General features: G+C 39.7%; 1 protein-coding gene across 1 annotated transcript in view; it reads right to left on the bottom strand.

Annotated features, from left to right (window-relative positions):
- Positions 1-8,143: 8,143 nt before the first annotated feature.
- The window catches only part of ksr1b (kinase suppressor of ras 1b), a 33,528-nt gene continuing 14,564 nt past the window's right edge, over positions 8,144-27,107 (bottom strand). Inside the window, exons 2-18 of the mRNA XM_037072690.1 lie at positions 22,130-22,277; positions 20,892-21,288; positions 18,883-19,046; positions 18,728-18,794; positions 17,051-17,134; positions 16,902-16,963; positions 16,339-16,451; positions 16,008-16,185; positions 15,506-15,563; positions 15,241-15,295; positions 12,713-12,955; positions 12,426-12,622; positions 12,110-12,206; positions 10,554-10,687; positions 10,317-10,448; positions 9,766-9,901; positions 8,144-9,209 (exon numbers count right to left, since the gene is read on the bottom strand). Of these exons, the coding sequence (XP_036928585.1) occupies positions 9,072-9,209; positions 9,766-9,901; positions 10,317-10,448; positions 10,554-10,687; positions 12,110-12,206; positions 12,426-12,622; positions 12,713-12,955; positions 15,241-15,295; positions 15,506-15,563; positions 16,008-16,185; positions 16,339-16,451; positions 16,902-16,963; positions 17,051-17,134; positions 18,728-18,794; positions 18,883-19,046; positions 20,892-21,288; positions 22,130-22,277 (2,403 nt within the window). The 3' untranslated portion in view covers positions 8,144-9,071. The remainder of the gene's footprint in view (positions 9,210-9,765; positions 9,902-10,316; positions 10,449-10,553; positions 10,688-12,109; positions 12,207-12,425; positions 12,623-12,712; positions 12,956-15,240; positions 15,296-15,505; positions 15,564-16,007; positions 16,186-16,338; positions 16,452-16,901; positions 16,964-17,050; positions 17,135-18,727; positions 18,795-18,882; positions 19,047-20,891; positions 21,289-22,129; positions 22,278-27,107) is intronic.

Here is a 27,107-nt window from a genome sequence, read left to right as displayed (position 1 = left end):
CATGATCTCAATGCAGTGCCCATTTTAAGTTATAAGAACTTTTTTCATATTTATTCCATATCTATTATCTGTATTTAAAATCTATGTAAAAAACAACAAAATAAAACAAAAAACTGCTGTTAATTTTGCATTATATCATGTGAATATATATATATATATATATATATATATATATATATATGTCTATTTCTTCCCTTTTTAAATTTAATGCTTATTTCTACTATTGTTCCCGTTCATGTAATATGTTTCTGTGATATTCTGTCGCTGCTGTGACAAACAAATTTCCCCATCTGTTGGACATTAAAGGATTTCTGATTCTGATTCTGATTCTGATTCGCATATGTCCAGAGTAAGTGACAAGTGACAGCCACTTACAACCACCACAGCCACTTACAACCACCACATCAACATACAGGAGTACTCGGACACTGTTACTGCCTACATCAGCAAATGCATTGATGATGTCACGGACACCAAGACCATCACAGTACGGGCCAATCAGAAACCATGGCTGACGGGGGAAGTACATCGGTTACTGAGAGCCCGGAATGCTGCTTTCAGAGCAGGTGATGAGGCTGGTCTCAGATCAGCAAGAGCCAACCTGTCCCGTGGCATCAGACTTGCAAAGAGGCAGTACAGCAACAGGATAACTCACCACTTCACCGACAGCAGAGACACAAGGAGCCTGTGGCAGGGGTTACAGACCATCACGGACTACAAGCCTCGACCACAGACCTGTGATAACAACATAACTCTGCTGAATGATCTGAACCACTTCTACGGACGGTTTGAAGCCGACAACAACACCTCTGCACAGAAAACAGCACCCCCTCCAGACGACCAGGTACTGTCCCTGTCCCCAGCCAGCTTGAGGAGATCCCTCTCCAGGATCAACGCACGGAAAGCTGCAGGACCAGACAACATCCGGGGTCGCGTGCTGAAGGACTGTGCAGAGGAGCTCACAGATGTCTTCACAGATATCTTCAACATCTCCCTGAGCCAAGCTGTTGTCCCTACCTGCTTCAAGAACACCACCATCATCCCGGTTCCAAAGAAGGCCTCTCCATCCTGCTTCAATGACTACCGCCCCGTGGCACTGACCCCCATCATCATGAAGTGCTTCGAGCGGTTAGTCATGAAACACATCAAATCCAGCCTACCTCCCTCCCTGGACCCGTACCAGTTTGCATATCGGACCAACCGGTCCACTGACGATGCAATTTCCACCGCCCTCCACTCAGCTCTCACCCACCTGGACTCTAAAGACTCATATGTGAGGATGCTGTTCCTGGATTTCAGTTCAGCGTTCAACACGATCATCCCCCAGCAGCTGATACAGAAACTGGACTGTCTAGGACTGAACACCTCACTCTGCAACTGGTTGCTGGACTTCCTAACAAGAAGACCACAGGCAGTCCGGGTCGGCAGCAGCGTGTCCAGCACCATCACACTGAACACAGGGGCTCCCCAAGGATGCGTGCTCAGCCCCTTACTGTTCACCCTGCTGACCCATGACTGCACACCAACACACGACAGCAACCTCTTCGTCAAGTTTGCGGACGACACGACTGTGGTGGGGCTCATCAGAAACAACGATGAGTCAAACTACAGGGACGAGGTGAGCCAACTGGCCAAGTGGTGCAGAGACAACAACCTCTCTCTGAACGTGATGAAGACGAAGGAGATTGTTGTCGACTTCCGGAGAGCCCCCACCCAGCACCTTCCACTGACCATCAATGGTGCTGCTGTGGAGAGAGTGAGCAGCACCAAGTTCCTGGGTGTGCACCTCTCTGAGGACCTCTCTTGGAGCAGCAACACCGCATCACTGGCCAGGAAAGCTCAGCAGCGCCTCTACTTCCTCCGCAGACTGAGAAGAGCCAGAGCACCAGTCCCCATCATGCGCACCTTCTACCGCGGCACCACCGAGAGCATCCTGACCAGCTGCATCACTGTGTGGTACGGCAGCTGCACTGCATCCTGCAAGAAGACCCTGCAGCGCATAGTGAGAGCAGCTGAGAGGATCATCGGTACCCCCCTCCCCTCCCTCCAGGACATTTACAAAACACGCCTAGCCCGCAAAGCACTCAGCATTGCGGGCGACCCCACCCACCCCAACCACCATCTCTTCAGTCTCCTGCCATCCGGGAGGAGGGTGAGGAGCCTCCGGGCGAGAACCAGCAGACTGAGGGACAGCTTCATGCACCAGGCCACCAGGATGCTGAACTCTCTCCCAGAACTGCCCCCCCTTCCCTCTCCGCCCGCTGCCCCCACAAACTCTGGACCTTGCATCAGGATGCCACCTACTGGAGGTTTTCAGGGGCCAACCAGCTGAGAGGAGATCCTAGGGCAGGCCCAGAACCTGCTGGGATAACCCAGGAAGAGCTGGAAAGGAAGTCTGGAATACCATACTGAGCCTGCTGCCATCACAACCCAACCCCACATATTCAGAAGAAAGGATGGATGGATGGACGATTGTGTGCGCTGTCATACCTTTCTATATTTCATTTATGATCATTGTTGTTGTAATGTTCTTGGTACAACTGTTTAAAGTTGTGGGTTTCTGTTTCTTGGTGTTTGTGTGTGACAGTCTCCACCCCTGATGTTAGTTAGAGACTCCCACATAGATCAGATTATAACTCAAACTCAAATTCTTGTTGGTGGTTGTATTAGCTGACTCTCCTTGCTGTGTCCTGACCTACCAGATTAGCTGCTGAACTAGAGCCTGTCACTGCGGAGGGGTTCACTCATACTTCAGCTAAGGGAGCATTTGCAGATCAGAACAACTGTTGAAATCTAACTCAGACCATCTGAGTCTGGAGTTGAATTGGCTATCATGTTAAACAAGCACACACACATAGCTATATAGGGTTGTTAAGTCTCTCCAAAATAGCTAAAACAGGAAATCTGACGAAATAGCAAACTGCATCATGACACAAGGTTCTGGCCAAATAGGAGAGCACACACATGCATGCACGCACACTACTGTAAATACTGGAAGTTGCACACTTACCCAGGGAGGACATGGAACAAATGGGTGAACAAAACCAAGGACATCGTGACCTTTTGGTGTTTTGACAGACTATCACTGCACAACTGTACAACTGGGATGAACAGAATTTGAGGTATAAAATGTCCAGAAGTCCAGAAATAAATGGAACCCACGATCTGCAAGCTTGGTCTCCATGTGATTCTTCTGAGAGTTTTCACCACAATGCTAACTATAACTAAACCCAAGGAATTGAAGTGTTGTGTATAAAGTTGAAGGAGAAATGTTAAAATCATAATTAAAAGAAATCATTCACACTTCTCACCCTCTCCAGTAGGTGGGCCTGGAGCACCAGCGTAAACATTTGCGCAGTATTTAGTAACTAGTGGCTCCTGACCTCCAATATGGTGGCTGCACAGTCATGTAGCTCCAACAAACAGCAGTCAATCATGTGTCTTCTTTCTCTAAAAATGTTAACTTTCTTCATTTAAATTGTTCATATTTTTGGGTAAATTATTATGTTCCACTGATCAATCAATTTTGAATTGGTTAACTGGCTAATACAAATGAAAATGTTAAGACTTTTAGAAACTCATTGTTAGGTGGAGCCCTCGACTATATCATGTATGTGGGATGTAGAGAGAGGGTTATGGTTTAATTTTGACATTCAAGCGTCTTATTTCTTTCTTTTTTTTTCTTAGAAATAAGAAATTGAATTGTGGACTTGTTTCAACCAACCAACAATCTAATATAAACATTAATTGTACTAAATCTGTATGCACATTGAGCATACATTTAGGATTTGTAATCATGATTTTTACCATTTTTTATTCAATACACTGATTATTTTACAAAAGGAGCAAACAGTCACTGGAGATCAGCTTTAATATCTTCAATTGTTCAGACCAGAAGCATACAAAATATAATCACATTCTGTACAAAAATACTTTACAGATGAATCCCCCCACTCTCAAAAAAGAAAGTAAAGAAAAACAAAACACCAATTCAATACCAACCATTTGTCCTAAATCTATATATAAATAAGACTGAAGTACCAATCAAAATGGTCTAACAAACACTACACAAACACTGTTAATTAAATACAATCTCCAGCACTGCATTTATATATACATATATATTTATATACATGTACAAGGTCATTGTGTGACTATGTTTTACTTGGTTCCACTGTACTGGTGAAACCCATTATATTCAGTGAGTATACACACACACACACACACACACACACACACACACACACACACACACACACACACAGGTGAAACTCGAAATATTAGAATATCGTGCAAAAGTTAATTTATTTCAGTAATTCAACTTAAAAGGTGAAACTAAGATATTATATAGACTCATTACATGAAAAGTGAGATATTTCAAGCCTTTATTTATTATAATTTTGATGATTATGGCTTACAGCTTATGAAAACCCCACATTCAAAATCTCAGAAAATTAGAATACTGTGAAAAAGTTCAATATTGTAGGCTCAAAGAGTCACACTCTGATCAGCTAATTAATCCAAAACAACCTTTAAATGGTCTCTCAGTCTGATTCAGTAGAATTCACAATCATGGGGAAGACAGCTGACCGATTGTCAGGAAAAGGCCATTCAAAAGTGTGGCAGAGCTTCACAAAGAGTGGACTGAGGCTGGAGTCAGCACATCAAGAGCCTCCGCACAATGACGAATCCTGGACGTAGAGGTAAGATCGGGCCTAAAAAATCCAGCCCGACCCGACCCAGGCCCGCAGGCATTAAAGCCCGACCCAGCCCGAGCCCGACCAATTAACTTGATTTGCAGGCCCGAGCCCGAAGCAAACCCGAAATTTCAATTTATCCCATAGTATTTTACGTTCACGAAATGTCCGCAAAGCCGTGCGCAAAGCGTGCTCTTGCTCTGCGCCTCCTGTTAAGTAGTAGTTATATAGCAATTACCTTACAGCGCCGCCTTCTCTGTTTTATCCAAATTATTTATTTACAACAAGTATTCCTTAGTTTAGTATCCACACATCGTTTTAGTATACATTTTTATAAACATATATTTATTTAAAAAAAAGTCAGCGAGAGAGAAGCCCGAGCCCGACCCGACCCGACCCGAACGTAATGATTGACATTTTAGGCCCGACCCGACCCGAATTTCGGGCCGGGTCGGGCTCGGGCTCGGGCTAAAGATCTTACCTCTACCTGGACGTGGGCTTCAAATGTCATGTTCCTCTTGTTAAAAGCGTCTTACCTGGGATAAAGATAAAAATAACTGGTCTGTTGCTCAGTGGTTCAAATTCCTCTTTTCTGATGAGCAAATTTTGCATCTCATTTGGAAACCAAGGTCCCAGAGTCTAGAGGAAGAGTGGTGAGGCACACAATCCAAGATGCTTGAAATCCAGTGTGACGTTTCCACAGTCTGTGTTGACTTGGGGAGACATGTCATCTGCTGGTGTTGGTCCACTGTGCTTTATTAAGTCCACAGTCCAATACAGCCATCTACCAGGACATTTTAGAGCACTTCATGCTTCCTTCAGCAGACAAGCTTTATGGAGATGCTGATTTTATTTTCCAGCAGGACTTGGCACATGCACCCACTGCCAAAAGTACCAAAATATGGTTTAATGGCCATGGAAATGCTGTGCTTGATTGGCCAGCAAACTCTCCTGAGCTGAACCCCATAGAGAATCTATGGGGCATTGCCAAGAGAAAGATGAGAGACATGAGACCGAGCAATAAAGAAGAGCTGAAGGCCGCTATTGAAGCATTCTGGTCTTCCATAACACCTCAGCAGTGCCACAGGTTGATAGCATCCATGCCATGCCGCATTGAGGCAGTAATTCATGCAAAATGGGCCCAAACCAAGTACTGAGTACATATGCATGATTATACTTTTCAGAGGGCTGACATTTCTGTATTTAAATGTTTTTTTTTTTTAAATTGATTTCATGATATATTCTAATTTTCTGAGATTTTGAATTTGGGGGTCTCATAAACCATAATCATCAAAATTATAAGAAAAAAGGCTTAAAATATCTCACTTTGCATGTAATGAGTCTATGTGATATATTAGTTTCACCTTTCAAGTTGAATTACTGAAATAAATGAACTTTTGCACGAAATTCTATTTTTTTGAGTTTCACCTGTATCTGTGGCAATAGTACAAGTTCTCTTTACTATTGAAACCATTGTCTCCAGTATCTCTTCCAGTTAATTGTAAGACTGAACAAATAGAAGGTTCATGATCCATTAATGACGATTATCCTCTGACTGATTAAAACAGGATGTCATTTGACGGTTCTGTTTGTTACAGCAACACAAAGCCAATGCTGCTATAATATACAGTAATTTAGGACCAGCTTTTCATATATTCCTGAACTTAAAAAGTGTAATTTCGAGCATCATGTCAAGTGTTTCTGCAGAGTAGTGCAGGGCAGTACCTCACAACTGTGGTCCCACAAGAGATCACCTGATATGTCAACTAATTTTTACAGGTGCAGGGGTAGATTTGAATCATCTTGCTTATACCACTGGCAATCACAGTGTATTATTGATTATTCTGATTTTCAAAGGATCAATTCACTCAAATAACGTAATATAATATTTCCTCCGGTGGTATCTGTCCATACTGGTTTTCTTTGTCAAGGTTTGGAGATATCTGTCTCTGAGATTTACCACAATACAATGGAGGGGTAAAGGATGCTCTTTTTGATGTTCACAACATTGATAATTACAGTTTATAAACAAGCATCTCTTCAGGGCTGTACTTATGCACAGCATGGTTCCATGTCCATCATCTTAGTTTAGCGTGTCAGCAAGCTAACAAATGAACAACCTTTTCTAATTAGCACTAAACATAAAATCACAGCAGATGCTGGCAGAAATGTCCTTAGGGTGGCAGTTGGTATTTGGTCATAATCCAAATAAGTGGAGAAACTGAATTTGACTTGATGGCATGAGATGAATAGTCGGACCATCATCAAAGTCACTGCAGTACATTTCTGAATTAATTAGGTATGGACCAAAGTGGTGTAGTCGCTAGTATTGCTAACAATCAACAGCAACAGTGTCCGTGTTGCTCTAGATCATCTAGAGCAGTGGTGCCTAAACCTTTCCCTTGGATGACCAAAACTGAAACTTAATGCGGACCACCTGACAAAAGAAACAACCATTGGGTTGTACTGTTTTGTTTAGATGTGAAATGGTAGAATGATGCGAAGTTCCCTTAATTGAGTGACATCCTGCTCAAAGTGTCACTATGCCCAACACACTTATGACAGATAATTAATATTTTGTGATCCTACATATAGAGCCTTTTTACCTCACAAATGATAATATAGCATAAATGTTAGAGGTTTTTCTTTTTTTGGCTGGCCAATTTGAAAATTATGGCCAGCCAACTTGGCCTTTAGGCCCAACTTCGGGGAGAACTGATCCGGAGACAGTAGTTTTCATGGGAACCAGTTCCACAATGTGTTTTGTGGATTATCCAAAGTAACCAGGACACTGTTTCTGCATAGAGATGTTCCTTTTTCATCAACAAAAAATTCCATTCACCCCAAATATATTGGACTGGAGACAGAAATCTCAGACTAAAAACATACAGTATCTCAAAACCCCGGGAGAGTGAAACAAACAAACCTGCATAGATAGATAGCATTACAGGTATGTACAATATAGTGGTTATTTGCCATTTGAGTGAGCTGACGTTTTGTGTCGGCAAACTTGGAATTAAGCTATTTTATAATAATTAGGGTCATAGCAAAGCACAAGCTGAAACCAGCAGCCTTCCATCTATATTAGGCACTGTGTCCCTGAAATACAGAGAGATATAATGATTTATATCAACAGAGAGCTATAACAGCTAAGGGTAAGAACCAGCTGACACACAGGATAACAAAAGAGAATTGTCTCCATTCTCTGTTTTTACATTAAACTCTGCTAAGGAAAGACAGATTATATGTAGCTAGTATTGTTAAATTAATGTTATTGTCTCATCTGCTGACTGGGCTTTGACTAACAGGATGTCAGGTATTAACATCATGATTTATGATTTATACATCCTTATGACTGTATACCAATTACTTCCTCTGTCTGTATAGTGCATATGGTGTATGCTTTGGGCATCAATTAACACAAATGACAATATCTATGTCTGATGTGTGTTAAACATTTTTTCTTATTAGAAAAACTACCCAAAATTAGACTGCTTCATTCATATCCCGATATCATGTACAACACATACAGATCACATGTTAACAGCAGGTGACAAACAGGTGGGATGTGTAACATGCCTGACAAGAATATTAACAAAAAAAAATCTGAATAAAATATAAAGAATGATCACATATCTCTCAGCTGCTGTATTTGTACATGTCTAGACAGTGTGCATGAAGGCCCTGATGAAAGTGATTTCTAAGACAGTGATGGTGATCCCACAGCCTTCACAATGAGAATAATGGAGTGAGAGGACAGAAATCAGGAGTGTTGGAAAACAAGTGGGCAAAGAAAGAGGCACAGAAACAGAAGAGGACATGTAAGGAGGGAGACCATGGAGATCAGACACAGCAGGAACAGGCAGAGATGAATCAGTCAGCAACCAGAGGAGGGGAAATCATAGAGAGAGGAGAAAGGAGGGGTGAAACTGGGAAATATGAGACAATATTTCTGATGAATGTGAGGGGTACTATTCAAGTGTCTGAAAAGAAGGATATAGGAATCACAGAGGCAGCAGCAACTAAAACACCATGGTAAGTATATCAAAGTCTTATTAGATATTTCCTCAAAATAGAACATAGTAGTCACATTGGACAAGATAATTTATATATGTTGGTACTCTGCAAGACAACTTCATAATGTACGCATTTCTTTACAAAATCCTATTTAGGGTGAACATTTTGATTTAATTGGTGGTGTATTGGTTTAATTTAGCTCCATCTTATTTCTGTTTACATCACATGAAAATGTAGATTTTAGCAGAAGTTTATCAACTAAACAAATTATACATAAACTACCTTTCTGAATAATGGTGTGAATGATATTGTAGGCTGGTTCACCCTGGACTTGGAATACATGTCCCCTTTCTCTACCTACTCATTTGTCTTCCAAAAGTGTCCAGGGTGGGACAGCCTGCGGTTCAGTTTGGGGAGTCTCTCCAGCATGTCTGCCAGCTGAGTGAAAGTGGGCCTGTCGTCTGCTTCAGGGGACCAGCAGGCAGACAGGATCTCCTGTTCGGATGACAGGAGGAAAATTAATACATCACTTCAACAACAGTTGCCACTGATCAATATTGTGTACTGCTTATATTTCCAGTGTGACTGTTTGCATCATCAGCATGCATCCACGCTGACTTTGATGTAAATGATAGTTTTAATGCATAGGCATCTGAAGCTCTAGTTTTTCTAATAATGGTTCAAAACACTTTGGACTGTACTTAAGCATTCATAGCCCTGCAGGGCCACTTTGTATGTACTAATTGCTTATTTCTAATAACAAACAGCTCAAAGGTATAATTTGAAAGAGAGGGTTTGAATTCAAAGGTAGCTCCAAATCTAAAGGGGTATCATAACCACTGCTCACTATACTCTTTGCTGAAGCTATCTTTGCTGCAACAACTAGCTGCCAATAGCAAGTAAGTTTAAGGACCACAGTCCTGTCTCAGCTCTACTCCCCCCTTTCTTTCAAATTACTCCTTTTTTATTTCCATTAATTCTGACTTAAGTAGGATTTCTGGCTCCAACATGGCAGTGTTCTCAGCCATTTTCTTCTATGTGACAGACTCACTGTGACCTCCTTGCCGAGGTTGGCTTCTGCCAGCACCCTCTTAACGCCTTCGCTGCTGCCCAATAGCCAGATTTTAGCTTCCACAGGGTGGTCAGTGATAGGCCAGTCTCCAACCTGAAGCTCATACCAGACTGTGCTGAAAAATGTCACAACACAAAAACCAGGACAGTGAAACCACCTCACTTGTTAGACTCTTTCACATTCTATGTCAGTCCATATCAAGTGAGTCTAAACAAATAAGCCTAGTGATATACCAGTCTCATGGAAATGAGGTTTTCAAATAATATGTACAGTTTTAGAACATGTCTGATTAAATTTGTGAGCTGAACCTGTGAGATTACACCTAAATCAGTTTGACTCAGAGTTAATGCAACTTTATCAGCAAAATGTGAAATAACTGACAACTAAAGACCCAAAAAGACTCTGTTTAAATCTTGTTAATACTTTAAAATAACTTTTATACTATACTTTAATACCTTTACTTTATTATCTAGCAAAAAATTGAATATTGATTGATGTAAGCAGACTGTTTAATCAACATGAATCAATACCCAAATGCATAAACGTCAGCAGCTTTGGAGAAAGGTAGCTGGTCCTCATCAACCTCTGGGCTCATTTTTTGAACAATCTCTGGTGCCAGGTAGTAGATCCAGCCTCGAGGTATTCGCAAAACGTTCTTTCTTCTAAAGACACACACACACACACACACGCATACACAGCTTACAAAGACAACAACCATTAATGGAGATACAGATCCATGTTTAGAGAACCATTGATTTCTCTCCTACCTGCCTTCTTGTACCACTCCAGACATCCCAAACAGGCCAAAGTCTGTAATGACTACCTTGTTGGTGTCATAGAACACATTCTTTGACTTCAGATCCTTGTGAATTATGCCTTTGGCATGAAGATAACCCATTCCCTGTAGAGGAAATGACAAAACATTTCTATAATTAGAAATCGGACATGAGGGGTAGCTGACATTTTTATGACACTATGGTTGATTTCTTGTAATAAAAAAACAATAATGTCATTCTGAAATAAAGATGAGGGTAAATACCAGGTGTCAGGTATAATGATACATCATTCTCTTGTCTAAAAACAGTCATTACTATGTATTACCATGTTTTATACATTAAAGAAAGATACTGGATTTTGAATTATGAGAAAATTAAGATGTATGTGTTTTTTAACATCAACACAACCAAACATTATTATTCATATGGATAAGACTAACAAATATACTGAGAGACACACTTGTTATTTGATTAGTTCATTTAACAAGCTTTTAGTTCTCATAATATAATGAGCGAGTTTCCAGTTGCAAGCAAGTATAATTCAATTAGTCTATAGAAATCGAATGATTCCCCTTTAAGCAACAGGCCAGTTCTCTCTCCGCATAATGAATTAATTAGTAATCAGTACAAGAGGGCCAAGGATACTCTTTCTTCCATAACACGTCTCCTAGACTATAAAACCTTACAACATGCCTTACAATGTTCTGTTTCTTGTCCTCCAGTTCATGACTCTTAGCTCTGGCTTTTAACGCAACATCTTTCGGGCTCCTGTTTATGAAAGCCAGCGGCCCATCTGCCAAGAAGAATCTTTGGGATTTGGCTTTTTTACTTTTACTGAGAGTCAAATATAGACTCCTGAAAGACACCCAACCAACTTGCCATCTGCTATATGAATAATCTTTAATTTCATAAATTTACTTTTTTTTGTATAGTTAAGTTTTTGACCCAAAAATAACTTTCTGGCTCCATGAATCCCAACTTTGACTTTCATGTTCAAGTTTGAAGTGTGTTTTATGATTAGCAAGGCGATTAAGCTTGTCTTTTATTGATAAAAGAGAGACACTTGAAATCAGACATTGTAGGATTTTATTTTTCAGTTTAGTGGGAGAATAGGTGTAACAATACTTGCTTTTCTTAGTTAATTTTGTTCATTTATTGAACTAAAAGCTGGAATATATTTCTCAGGTGAAACTACGGGGGCAAACCGGCAATCAATTCTTAAGGTACAAAGTGGTATTTGAAGATAGGAGAGGCTAGGTCTGGCTGGTTAGCATGCTAACTTCAGTAGACACCTCTGCAATACAATACATAGATGTCTTTGCCGCAACGTCTATACTGTTGTTTATTCACACAGTGTCTATAATATTTGTTCATTTTTTTAATGTCGGAATCTAAACGGGGTACCCCCGTTGCAGCTGCCCAGGTTCGATAGCAGCCTGTGACCGGCATGTCATCCCCTCCCTCTCTGCCCTTTTTACTTTCAAAGGATCTAAGCTGTCCTGTCAAAATATTAATTTAATTTCTGACACAAATCAGGGGCTGCTTACCTTTACAATATCCTGTGCAATTTGTCTTGTTTTATTGATATCTAGCATTTGAACTCTTTCTCTTACAACAGAGTATAGAGTCAAACCTTTACAGAAACTGCAGAGAAAACAAATGCAAAATTGTTAAAAAAACTGAATTCATAAATAAAATCAGAACATAAATATTCACCAAAACAACAAACCACATGTTATAATATAAAAATAATATAGAAAAATATCCCAAAAGTATAAAATTAGCATTTGTGACTGGAACTGGTCAGGAAATTAGGGAAGAGCAGCAAATTGAGATCTCAGTTTTTTCTGATGAGTTATGCACCTGGTGATGATGGCAAGGTGGGGTGGAGCCATGCAGGCGCCCATGAAAAGGACAACGTTCTCATGCCTGGTCTGCCTGTAGTTCATCACCTCCTTCTTGAACAGCTTCAGGTGATCCTGGTTGTTGCCGTCAATTTCCATGAGACGAATAGCCACTTCACCATGCCACCGCCCCTTATGCACCTTCCCCCAACGACCCTGGAAGTGACAAAGTCGAATGTTTCAGGTATGCTGGAGCCAAATATTGGTACATATTTTTGCACGAGGATTTAGTATGTCTCTGTTCACCTTTCCAATAAGCTCCCCCAGTTGCAGTTGCTCATATGGAATGTCCCACTCCTGCAGGTACACACTGGTCTGGCTGGCCTTACGAGAGATGGGGTCCCTCCAGTGGCCAACAGCCCCACGACGACATATGGAAGAAGGCAGGTCCTCCAGCCCGTCCTCATCACACTCCTCAGTGCTCTTCTTTCTGCTGAATTGGTAAGCTGCTTCCTCACCCCCAGTTGGGTACGCTCCTTCCACCTCCTCCTGAAACAAATATTAGAGTAAGGGAAGCGAGCATGGACACTGAATGGATAATTAATGACTGGTTTAGTTCAAAGCACTTTACAAATATGTTTAAATCCCCAGAAATGTGAAAGTGAAGAAACTAAAGAAAATAAAAACTCAAGTTGGAAAAGCATTATTTAAATTATAAATTCACCCAAATCAATAAAAATTCCGTCATTATCTACTCACCCCCATGTTGATGGACGATTGACATTGACATTGAAGTTTCCTAATCCACAAAACATTTATGAAGCATTGCAACAAAACAGTGTTGCAGCACTCTCCCAAACAACTTAAGCAGATGGGGACTTAAGGCCCTAAATTGATTTGAAAAGACATTATTTACATGCTTGTCAAAGACACCTCAGTGGTTGCTAAGCTAAAAGCAGCAAGTGAGCCTCTCACCTAACCTGGGTGCGCAAGCTCAACCGCATTTAGATGCTGTACTAGGGCCCTATAAAATCTGTTTTATTTTTTCCCAAATTCCATTTTTTTTTTTTTTTTTTCAGAAATTCAGTTTTTTCCATTTTAATTTTTGGGAATTCTGTTTTTTTCTGTTTTAATTTATGGGAATCCCGATTTTTGTGTACACAAATTAGATAGAAATGACCTTAAATTAATTGAGGTGACAAACATATTTCCTCAAAACTGTACTGTACAGTACAGTAAAGTGCATCAAAAACATTTTGACGTCATTATGTCTTCATACAGTAGTATATTTTGTGTTTTTATAGGTTTCATTGAATAAAGACATGGTCAGCTCTCAGACAGATCCAGAAAATGTTTGAAAACCAAGATTGTTCAGAAAATTTAAGCTGTAAATATTATATAATATGACGTTATGTCAATAACATACTAATCAGCTAGCAGTGAAAACACCAACCCTCCCCCTGTCCTCTGAGCTCCCAGCCCAGGCAGCTAAGAGGGCTGTGGCTAATGGGGCTAGCCAGCTAACAGCAGCTACTGTTAGCAGCAGTTAACAGTCACTCTGGTATCATATGCCGATAATATGAATCAGACAGGTGGCTAACTCTGACGCATTACACATTAAATTTTGATTAAAGGTCTCAGGTCTGCTTCTTTGCAAAGCAACAGTTCACCTGACACATACAAGTCATTTGGGAACTGCTCGGCTCTGAACTGAGGGGTAAATGTCAAGTTTCTCAGTTTTTTTCACAGATGAAGCCGCGGGCAGCCGCTTCACCATGGTTACATGGGGGGGGGCAGGGGGGCAGCGGCAACTTGTTGCGCCACCCAGATTTGCTTCCCTCCGTGCAGTTTTCCCTAGACATACTTTCCACTTCCACATGAAAACAGCATGTCAGTCAAAATTATGTCAAATTCCACGATATTCTGCTTTAAAAAGTAGATTCTGTTTTAATTGGCCAATTCCACAATTCTGTCATTTTGTAATGTTTTAAAACAGTACAAAATCTATTTCAGATGTTGAGGACATTGCTGCAATGCTGTGCTGCTGCAAAGCTCCAGAAATGTTTTGTGATCTATGAAACTTCACCTGACTATCCACTGGCATGGGGGTGTGTAGATAAAGGTAGAATTTTCATTATTGGGTGAACTGTTCCTTTACGGTTCATATTCAGCAGAATGGGATCATAGGGCACAATGTAAGAGTCCAGAGTTCAGTCAGTCAACTACCAGAATGTGTTCGTTTTATTCCTTGCTTAATACATTTTGAATACATTTCTAAATGCATTGTATTCATCATTGTTTCATGTCTATAGAGGATTTCTTTGTAGCTTTCCAACTCTAAGTGACAACAAATATATCAGTAATAGGATAAAAACTGCTTAACAACAGTACATTAGCAAGTGCTTACAGCACATAAGTACACCAGTCCAATAAATAACACAGACAGATAAGATTCCCATTAAAAAAGAAGGAAATAACACAGATTTCACTTCACCTTTGAGGTGGTGTAACTCAGCTGCCCCTTTCATACAAAGATGCCGCATAACGCCACAGCTACTACGTTACTTTTGTTTGGTCATGTAACGTTGCTTTGTAGGACATTTCTCTGTATTCAGCTGAGTGAGGGACCTATGTAGTTACCAGACTGTCAGACTGACGCGCCCTTGAAACGTGCAGGCAGCTTATCCATTCACACTGGTTCAGTGATACTACCTCCAGAGGCGGATCAGTGCCGGAGCAAAATTTCACCCCTCGCCACCTCTGAATTCGTGCAGAATCCCTGCATCCAAATGGCAGTGTGAATGAAGCTAGGGTATGTGACTACCACTACTCACCGCTCCTTGTTCCACTGCTGTCAGCTGTGTCTCAGTGACACAAACCTGGGACACCCTGAGAAAAAAAAAACACAACTAACAAAATAGCCTGATAGATACAGGGGTTTCGATATTTAAGTGTTCAAAAATCTGTCAGGATATATTGGTTTCTTACCATCAATACATAACATAAACAAACATAGTGGTAAGACTTCTTTAAATTTGTGCTTTAGAAGTGTAAGTAAGATATGTAGTGGGCAGGACCCATGTCAGTGCTGTCTCTTACCCAGGATCATGGTAGCTGCCAGAATGTTGCACAGCAGCATATATAGATGCAGGAACATCTGTTGGAAAATACAACTTCAGAATACTGCACTACTGCAGAGTAAATGTCATTATTCAAAAATGTGTACTTTACATGTTACTTCTATATATATATATATATATATATATATATATATATATATATATATATATATATATATATATATATATATATATATATATATATATACATATATACATATATATACTGTATATATATATATATATATATATACATATATACATATATATACTGTATATATATATATATATATATATATATACATATATATACTGTATATATATATATATATATATATATATATATACATATATATACTGTATATATATATATATATATATATATATGTGTCACTGCTGTGAAGAACCTGCGTTGTTGGAAACCTGCCTCCATTACACAAGGCTTGTGTGTATGTGAGAGAAAGCAGTGACAGGGTGTTGACCTGGAAAGCGGAAGCGGTTGTCCCAGGAGCCCTGTGGCGATGTGTTGGGTGGGGGAGTAGCACTGACACTGGAGGGGTTACTCTGTTGGAAATGTGCTGGGGAGGAAGGAGCGGAAGAGGTGGCTGATGATGGGTTACTGCTGGAGTCCAACTGGTTTAATCTGGGGGTAGGTTCCTGCTAACACACACACACACACAAGTCCATTATTATAATAGTAAGAACCTTCCTTTGACAGCATGTGTCTCCTGCAGACTACTAACCCTGATACTCTGTTTAACATTTCTTGTCTTTGCCTACACACCTTGAGCACCATATTATATGTGTACTAACCTTTTTGGTTATTGTCTTTGGTAAAGTTCCAAACTGCAATGGGATCTCTACTGTGTGGTCAATCCGATTGTTGATATCTGATGGCACTGATTCCGCCCGACGCATCCTTGGCACTAAAAGTCAATTAAAACATTTATTTTACATCACCCTAACTATCAAAGGCCAGGTTCACAACTTTTCAAGCCTTAATTAAAACAGTGCATGTGCCCACAAGTCTCAGATCCATTCTGTCATTTTAGCTTTAATCAATCTCCATCCTTTCCTCATGTTCCATCTGTAACCATGCTCCTTATACTTCCTAGCTAAAATTCCACTTTGTAAATTTATTCATATTTTGATCAGCTTAAAATTTTAATTTTCATAATTGAAATGTTGGAGTCCTACACCACAGTAATGGCAACGTCATCTGAGGGCAGACATAACTGACTTGACTTATGCTCCTGTTATTTCTTTGAAATATCATGAGTTTACACACACAGTATACACTACAGCATTTTAAAAAATATCTAGGTATTTCCCTGAAAACTAAATTTAAAAAAAAAAGAAAAAATGTAAGAGCTTACACGTGAGAAATGATATCCGACATGATGGAGCGTCTTTAGTACATTTGTTGTGGCACTTTAACCTGCAAAGAGATGGATATGACACATCCTAATGAGATCATAACAAGCAGTACCACACAGCGGGGGACTTTATATTTACTTCCTCTTACTTGCAGTGTTTGCACTTGACACCAAACATCATACTCTTGCGACACACTTGGCACGTCTGGGATAGCCAGGACTTGGTTGAAAACCTTCAAATACCAGCACAGAAAACTTTTCATAATTTCATAGTGACACTATCTTCTTCAGTTGATGCAGATGAGATCAACCTGAGAAACAAAGAAATAACTAAAATGATCAACAGAATTTAAAGAGATAACCGACTTGACGTCATGATGTCCATGTATTGTATTACAGAGATATCTACTTAAGTAAGCATGATAAGCAATTGGCCATGGCTTGTCCTGGTCCAGAGGTCCTTAGCTAGCAGTGTAAACACTTCCCTTGTCTTTGAGCTCCCTGTCCATATAGCTAGCTACACAGCTAAATGAGCTTACTAACAAATGGCAGCTACAGTTTGCAGCAGGTAGCAGTGAGGTAGGTGATAGTATGAATTTGACAGGTGACTTACTCTTACATATTGCACCTTAAATGCAATGCATGACAGAAAGGTAGATGGTAGATGAAAGCCTATGGGCATATCAATTTGCACAATTCTATGCTAGCAGAGCTAAAATCAATGAAAAGAACAAAAGCAAGTGATTTGCTGAGCGTATTTGTCCACTATAGTTAGTGTTGTGTTCTCTATCCCCCTGTGAGATTTGTAGGCAAATCTAAGGGAATCAAGTTGTTTCCTGACAGAGACCTGAAGATGGGTTCTTACTACTCTGTCCATACAGGCCAAATGAGGGTAATCATAAACTATTACCAGGAAATTAATATTGGCTTGAAAAAAATTGGTTACCAAGTGCATTCAAAACCATTTCAGCCAATTGCTGAGGCTAGAGCAACAATTACATATTCACTGTCTGCCAAGATAAACAGTGGGTCAAAGTGAGCACTCTGCATTCTTTAAATTTCTGGATTTTCACAACAAGCCATTCTTTGCAGACAGATGAACTGACTCCACAGCTGGCTTGGTGTGAATTCGGACTGAAGTGTCTTATCCTAACCTTAACCCTAAGTCACACTATTTTCCCAAGATGGACTCATAAGCAGTTACCAGGTAACCACAGCAATGACATGGAGAATCAGTCAGCCAAAAAAATCCCAAATAGTATGAGGACACGCATGTTTGTTTAACCATCAACAACAGTCAATCAGTCACTGTGGACACTCACCTAGACTATACAAAATATGGTCATTCTAGATATGTGGGAAAGCATTTTAAGTTAAATCCACAGATTCTACACAATAGGGGAAATGTAGTTTGTCTAGCTCAGCTAGGGGTTGCAGAAGACACATTTACAACAGAAAGCAGTCATGCCCTCTAGCATATCCAATGAGCTTGACTCATACTTGGCACTCAGAGTAAGAATAGCTCTCCCTTTGTATCTTCAAAAAAACATTGTTTTTCAAATCCATCTCCTGCTAGTCACCCAACTTCATGGAAGAACTTCATGCTAAAACTTAATTTGTATAGGTTTATAGTTGTGTCAAGTAGTTGCTCAAAAAAGTCCCTCAGTAACCTTTAACTACATAAATGAAATGTAACCTTCCCTCACAGCCCACAATCACGCAAAATGATGTGACATGTCAACCACAAGGTCTGTAATTTATAGCAACTGTCACATTGTCCTCCAGTCTTTTATTCTAAACAGGGCAGGAGGTTGGTGGTAACAGACCTGTGTGTTACAGCCAGGCCAATGTCTCTCCTCAGCGTCTGAGGGGAACTCCTGTGCATGGTCACATCTGTGAAGGACATTAGACTGATTATGTTGAAAAAACAAAGAGAGACCATTAGAGCAGAAATCCAGTTGGGTATGTGTTGGCAACTAACTGTCCAGCAGGGTAGGGTTGGCAGGCATCATGTATGGGGCTGAGGCTGGGATAGGGCCTGGTGTTTGGGCAGACAGGAGCGGTGACCGCAGTGCTGAGTCCTCAGTACTGTTCCCACTGCCATTTAAATGAATAGCAGCCAGTACTTTGTTTTTCTTACAGGTCCTGCAAGGACAGTGAGCAAATGACAGCTACTTGCAATCCACTTCATCCTGTGACACATCCGAACTAGCTGACAAAAGACATGTTATTTTGTTGAAAGCAGGAAAATCATAACATAATAGTTAGGGATTGGTATGGCTTGTGAATTGTCTTCATTTATAAATACGTGACTGCTGAATGACACAAGGAAGTATGACCCTGGCAGAAGTGGGCTTGTGTATTTCCAGACTTTCCCCTCATTTGCTTGCTAAATTTCTAAATGTCTACAAATAAATTGATAGTACAATCAAAGTTTTTTTTTTTTTATGGCATTCGGAGCAGACTACCACCTTAGCCAAAATGTTGACCAATGTGTGAGAGAGGGTGGGCCAGAGTGCGCCTGATGTCTTAAAGAACAAGAAGTATGGTGTGTGACTTAAAGCAAAGTCTACACCTGCATATCCCAGCCTGCAAAACAGCTCTGCCCCAGATGCCTCCTACTGTACCAGATCCATCACTGACCAAATTAGTTAGAAAAAAAATGCAGCAGTATCTTTAAAATGAATGTATAAACAGAACTGCAAATAACAAAATATTAAGCTTGTCTGAACATGTATGAGTTACGATAGATAATGGTTTGGGACACCATACATATTGTCGTCTTTCATTATTGTTTCCATGGTTTGGTAACATACAGTGAGACATCTGCCTCTGTTCAGTCTTTGAGAGCTGCACATATGTGTTACTTAATGGGCAGGATGTAGCCAATCGGAGGCAGAATAGGGCAGGTCATGCTGAGCAAGGTAGTGTGATCCAAAATAAAACTGCTACAGCAGCAGCAACTGTATGTCTGACTGGAGTTTATATATTTTATTAGAAATATTAAAAAAATATATATTTATATAACACCTGTTACACAGTGATGCACATAAGGATCCATGGAAGCATTACAGGACTGGTTCGAGTGTACTGACTTGGATATGTTCAAGGCAGCTGCTACTGACAATCATCATATACATATATAGTATACTGAGTCTGTGTCTGCATACATTCAAAAGTGCATGGAAGATGTTAGTGTGATGAAAAACATCACCAAAGCCAAAGTCTGCATATTTATGCGGGGGGCACATTTTTTCAAATACGCTGCACTTTCGCCACATAAATTGCCCATTTCTGTGCAAAATATGCAGGGCTTGCATGGTTTCATAACCCCCGCATTTTCATTGCAAAAAAGTCACATATGTCTTAGCAGAAAGTTGAAAAATGTTGAACTTGTTTGATTCATCAATGTTTTGTAAGTTTGAGCCATGTGTTTATTGAAATAAAACAAGATGAGAACTTAAAAACCCCTCGCACTTTCTGTGATGTCGTATGATTGCTTGTCATAGTTTTTGCAAGTTCCCGCAATTTCATTGTATAAAAATCCCACATATTCCATCACATTTATTAAGAAAACGCACTGCAGAATCAAGGATTTTTGCCCGCAACAATCACAAAAAAAAAAAAAAACAGCATTTTTCTGGAAGGACTGTTTAACACCTCACTGATCCGGGCTGTGGTACCATCATGCTTAATGACTGCCACAATTATCCCTGTGCCTAAAAAACCCACAGTCTCCTCCCTCAGTGACTACCGCACATAGCACTCACCCCCATCATGATGAAGTGCTTCGAGAGGCTGGTAAAGGACCACATTGTCTCTAGACAAACATGACTCTTGAATAAGGCGTAATATTACATGATCATTAAAGTTATGCTTTTAGGCTATGACTGAATACAATTACTTACATCTCCATAGCTATATTCCTGTTTGATATTTAGCTGCTGAAAGGTAAAGAGACATGACTGTAGCACCAATTGTAAGACTTACTTGTGTGTAGCTGGCTCTTCAATGCGGCTGGCCAGCTGTGACTCATGACTCTTGCATCTTGTCATTGTGATGTTGGGCAGGAGCTGCAAAAATCTTCGGGAAGACAGTGGTGGTGTGTGGGAGGGCTTGGCAGTGCGTGTCTTTGAGGCTTGGGTGGTTGGAGGGGTGCTTGGCTCCACAGTGAAGGCGTCTGTCATTTCATCAGCTGATATGAAAGGTCTGTAGTCATTTGAATAAGGTACCACTGATATGGAGATGGAGCGGCCATGGGTGCTGGTGGGCTGCAGTGGAATGGGAGGGCTACCAGAGTTGGAGGAGGGGCTAATGGGAGAGAGGGCATCACTGTCCTGTTGGGACTCAGAGCTACAGGAGCCTGAGTCAGGCCCCAGGCCATCTCCTTAGGTCAGAGAGTAAAGATCAGAAATTAGCAGGTAGAGCACACATCATCACACATTACATATAGATGGTACTTGTGAAGTCAGTTTAGTAAATTAATGTTTTCTAATCTAACAATAATAATGAAAAAATATCTTAAATTACACTTTCATTATCAGAGTCACTAAGTGCTTAGTCTCAGACTTTCTGACCATACTGTATATATGAGATGAAATTAGTTATGATTTGGTTGTGTTTTCCATTTTTGCAATGAGTAATGGTAATTGGGTGTATTTTTTCGCATTGCAGAATTTTTAGCAATCTTTATTTGTTGTCAAATTGATGAGGATGTTTTTTCATTCATGTCGGGATATGCACCATATGGCACAATAATAAAGAATTCAACATGAAATGTTGTTCCTGACCTTGAAAATGCAGATAAAGCAGCGTAAAAAAGTTCACTTTTCTCTGGAGTTTTTCAATCCTATTATTCTTCACACTTCATCAATTTACATTTTTAGCTTGTAAGACCACAATATCTCCAAGGCAAAGAATGAACTTAAAGGATAGGTACACATTTTTACACATAGGTCAGTAAATCATGGTCTTTTAGGGGCCAGATAATGACTGTACTGGGTTGGTAATCCTGCTGTATTCTGTTTTTTTAGGGATGAAAAACATTTGCAAAATGCCCTTTTTTTAACATTACATACATTTAATGTAAAACCAGCATGGCTGTTAAACATATCAAATAGTAATGTATCAAAATTACGATGGAATCTTGAAAAAAATCTGTATAATTTCTTGTACTATAAAAAAGGTCTTATATTTTATGCAGTTTCTGTGAGTAAGGTCATGTTCACCTGTTTCATTAGCACTCTTCAGACAGGAGAGGGCAGTGGTGAGGCGAGAGCGATCATCTGAGTTGGAGCCCAGGCCTCTCATTGTGCCCTGAGGCTCAGAGCTGGACATTTGCAGCAACCTGTCCTCTGAAAGTTTCCCTGCTGCAGCCTGCAGGGGACAACACAGACATCTCTGTCAATAACTCAAGGTCAAGACAAAGCAGCTACAAGCAAATCTGTTAGGACAATAATCAGCAGGATATACAATGTATTACTTTGTGTGTGTTTGTCTGTCTTATATAGAGCTGTGTTGAAAAAATCGATTTTCAGATTCTGAATCGATTTGCATATTAATTCCTCATAATCGATTCGTGCGTCCGAAAATTGATTTTTAAAAATAAGTTTAAAACTTTTAAACTTAGCTAACAAGCGAGCTAATTACCTAGCCTTCTGGCGAGGTAGCTAGCAGACCAGGCTAGCCAGCTAAGCTAGTTTGACAGCTCTGGGGCTGAACAATCGGCGGAGAATGTTTTTCTCTTAAATTATTATACATCAACGTACCTATCGTCCCAACCTAGCTTGGCCACCACCGTGTTTACATCATTTTACAACTTCATTGAGTGTAGAAATGCTAAAGGTTACCCTCCGGTATGATTGTTATGACACTTGTAGCTAGGTTACACTTAACGTTAACGTTACAGTATCTCTACTGTAAAAGTCGGTTGTTAAACCTACGACCACACCACATGTCTCTGTCACCTCACAGACAAATTGTCATTTTTTTCTTGCGCTCCACACTGCTTGTCAAGTACAACTAGTTACTCAGACAACATAAACTCAGACTGAGGTATCAAAATGTCTGACTTTAAACGAGAGATACTAAGCAGCGATTTCAAACAGCCACAGCTGCGACTACGATTTGCATATTAATTCCTCATAATCGATTCGTGCGTCCGAAAATCGATTTTTAAAAATAAGTTTAAAAGTTTTAAACTTATTTTTAAAAATCAATTTTCGGACGCACGAATCGATTATGAGGAATTAATATGCAAATCGATTCAGAATCTGAAAATCGATTTTTTCAACACAGCTCTAGTCTTATACATATGTTTTTGTAGCCTTGCTTTTCTTCCTTCAAACTGAACGTTTTCTGATTGCATCAGGCATAGGGAAACGGCATCAGCAAAAGTAAGTACAGTTAGCTTTTTCAGTCTGCCAAGACAGAGACATTTATGTCTGCTTTACAACTACAATAAGTTAACATTTACAGCCTCAACAACCATCATCAGAGTTAAACCAGGACCTCTGTCTGTTGAAAGCAATACAATAATGCAATGGCGGAAATAGGAGGGAATAAATAAGGGGCGACGGAGCTTTCAAAATGTACAAATACCAAAGCTGAAAAAGTTTATTCTCAAGGCGAATGGTTTCTTCATCAAGAAGATGTGGAAATGTTAAGTTTTCCACAGGTCTCTGATAATGACTCCAAGGATAAGACAGCTGATGCAAAGGATAGCTTTTATGATTCAAGAGATTGTGGGTTCATAACAAATACACAGATAACTATTCCCCATCCTTCATGCGTTATGACTTTGCTCATGTCAATGCACAGGACTTTAAAATTACTAGTTCAAACTCTGGCTGTTAAGGCATTGTGAGGAAATTTCTGCATTTCTAGCAATGGGCAATTCATCATTCACACTGCATTTACAGCAAGAAAGGTATTTTCCATTTAAAATTAAAACGTCCAAATAAAAAAAAAAAAAAAGATTAAATTAAAAGAGTCATATTTTATGACTGGATGAGAAAGAACCGGGTCATCAGTGAACTTTAAAAGAAAAAAAAAAGTACATTTAAAAGGAAAATTTAGAATGTAAAATGATACTTCGACAATATAAATTGAGTAAATAGAGACAATAAAATGTGAAATTGAAAATGGGGAATAGAAAAGCTTGTGTTGAACATAGCTTCTGCACACTGGCCATTGGTAGCTGAAGCATCGGTGTCTGCAGGATGCAGTCATAGGTGTGTGGCTGATCAGAATGAGGGCTGAGTTTGAAGACAGGTCTGGCCCTGAACTCGTAGAAAGGCATGTTAATGTGTTCATGCCTCTTCTTTGAACTATGAACTGAGGCCTTTCTGCCTCTCTGCAAGGTAAACAACTTCTTATAACTTAATTGACCTTGTGACCCCGTGTACCAGAAGACTCCATACACAGTCTCCGAATACATTATCTGGACAGGGGACTTTTATTTTCATAAGAATAAAGACATCACTTTGGACACTTCACAGACACAATTTCGTAAACGGACCTGGACCTATAGTCAATAAGTTATTGAAGTAAGTCTTTTTGATGGGGCGCCTCTATTTTGACCAGTGCTGCTTTTCTAGACTTACGCGTTTAGTGGATCAGGAAATCCACTGACCAATTGCATGCAAGTTAAGCCATCCCACGTGATGCTACTCAGCCAATCAAATCTGTGCTTTCCAGGTGATAAACATTGCAACTCTGAATATGGACAGATGAAAGAGGTGAACAGCGGGTGACAGACAGAGAGACAAGTGAGCGATACAGGGGGAGAAGACAGAGAGATGAGTGACAGAGAAAAATAACTCCACATCTGGTCTCTCAGAGCTAATAGCTCATGTTCCCCCAGAGTTGCTTGGATTATTGGTCCATAAAAGAGCCATTTACTGATGGAGGGTTGTCCAGGAGTGCATGAGTACAGTAGCTGAAACCTTACTTCATGGAAAACAGAAACAGAAACTTAATTTTGCTGTTGAATATGATGGAATTGTGTGGTACCATAACCAAAATAACGCAGTCAAAAACACTAACATCATAGAAGAGTAATCGAAAAGCTCAGGTTAATACTACATTCTCACAGAAAACAAACGAATGGGAAAAGGAAGGAAACGGATGAGTTAGCAGGATATATTTAGTAGTACACTAAGTAACAGAATGACTCCAACCTTTCTACTGTATGATATTTTCGTATTCTCCTTTGCTCATGTCATATGTCAGCCATGTTCTATTGTGGTGTGCAGCAGTTGTCATAACATGACTTCACTGAATTTACCATAAAAAGCATTTGGGAAAAAATAACCTTAGGTCTAGACCAATGTTTCTAGATGGGGCGTTCAGAAAACATCTGGAGGTGCTGGCAGCACTACTTTGAAAGGGGGTTGTTGAGGCGTTCGTGGGGGTGTTTTTGTGAATTTCCACCAGAAAATCACAACAAAATGATTCGCAACTTCCATCTACTTGCAAGGGGTGGCTGAAATCCCCACTAGGATTTTGAAACATTTATTCATTGTTTGTATTGGGTGCTGCATTGTTTGCTATATTTTTGCAACTTTCACTCCAGAAGAGATATCTCTCCTTCAGGGAGGGATGGGGCAGCTCTCTCAGCCTGCGTGCACATACATTTCTTCATTTTCTCTATTCAGTCAGAAACGGTTTCTTAGAACATCATTGTTGTTTCAGAGCGCTCAGAGCATTTTTGGATTGAGGATATTTTTGGCCATTATAGTTATATTATAAGTCCAAATAGAAAATCAATTGTCAAATAAATACATTTATATAAATACATCAAAATATTATTATTTAACTGCACAACTAGGAATAATCTGGTTAAAAATGTATGAAATAGAAAATTCAAACGGTAAAATGATAATCTGAAAATGAAGGCTATGGTGAGTAAATGAAAAATGTATGCAAAAGTTGAAATGGATTTGCTCAAACTGAAAGCATCTGAAAAAGATGAAATTGTAAACGGCAGCGAAAATAAGACAACAGAAACATGAAATGTGAAACTCAAAATAAGGACTAGTAAAGCTAAAATGGAAACGTAGGAAAGTCCACTGTCAGTTCTTTCCTCAGTGGCTATAAAATGGCAGAACTGATACCAGAGGGCAGCTGTAGCTCAGCGGTAGAGCAGGTCGACTAGCGATCGGAGGGTTCCTGGTTCAAATCCTGGCTCCGGGCAAGGCTGAGCTGCATGTCGAAGTGTCCTTGAATCAGATTCTGTCACTCTCTTCAGTTATACTGTCAATAAAGCCAAATAAAAAAGAAATATCATAAAAAAATATTTTAAAAAAAGAACTTGGATGTGACGTATGGGGGAAGCAATGCTGGATATGAGGCTTCTGCCAGGTAATGTTAGCATTCAAAACTGTAATATTTAAGTTAGCTGAATCCAATTTCTTCACCAGTGTGAGTCAAATTAATTAAGCCTTTCCACATAAATCTCATTGTATTTCATGGTATACTGGAGTTTTTGAGTTAAGTTGCTAAGTTGCTGAAGCCTGTGCAACTTTCCCATCCTGCATTTCACAGGCAGGAAAGCACAAGTACAAGTGCAACTCAGGTCACATGTAAAAATCAAGATCAAATTTATTTATAGAGCACTTTAATACAAGGTTTGTACTTATGTGATTGTCAATAAACCTAAAAAGATTACAGACCAGAAAGATTATTACAAGACATGAGTACTTAAAATACATGAATGAATACATAGCGTGCACACAAACACAAAACTTCCTCACAAATACATACCTTATGCTAACAAACAGGAAGAGAAAAGGTTATGAAAACAAGGCATAAATGAGATACCCCATCCGGGTACTTGCATCACGTCCCCACCCCCTTTTGGGTGAAAACAGTCCTTCTAATTAAATGTAGGTCAATACAAATTATAACAACTCTGCTAAATTAGCAGCATAAAACAAGGAAACTGTGTGTCTTTTAGGTATTAGGATCCAAAATTCTATGGCCAAAGCAGTTATATCATGTCGTTGCCAATTAACAATTGATAGAAAAAGTAATACTGGATGATGAGTGTGTTTCCAGTCCCACTCTATTAAAGTGGATGAACCTGACACACACACAACTATCATATTAAATGTCCACATAATTTTTCAGTCACCTTTCGTCTTTTTTAAAAGTTGCTATTTTATGATCTGTCCAGTGTTACTTTATTGTTATTATAAACTAATC

This window comes from Acanthopagrus latus, chromosome 2, assembly GCF_904848185.1.
Source record: "Acanthopagrus latus isolate v.2019 chromosome 2, fAcaLat1.1, whole genome shotgun sequence".
Classification (NCBI taxonomy): domain Eukaryota; kingdom Metazoa; phylum Chordata; class Actinopteri; order Spariformes; family Sparidae; genus Acanthopagrus; species Acanthopagrus latus.
The sequence above is the reverse complement of the archived record's forward strand: the minus strand, read 5'-3'. Positions and strand labels throughout refer to the sequence as shown.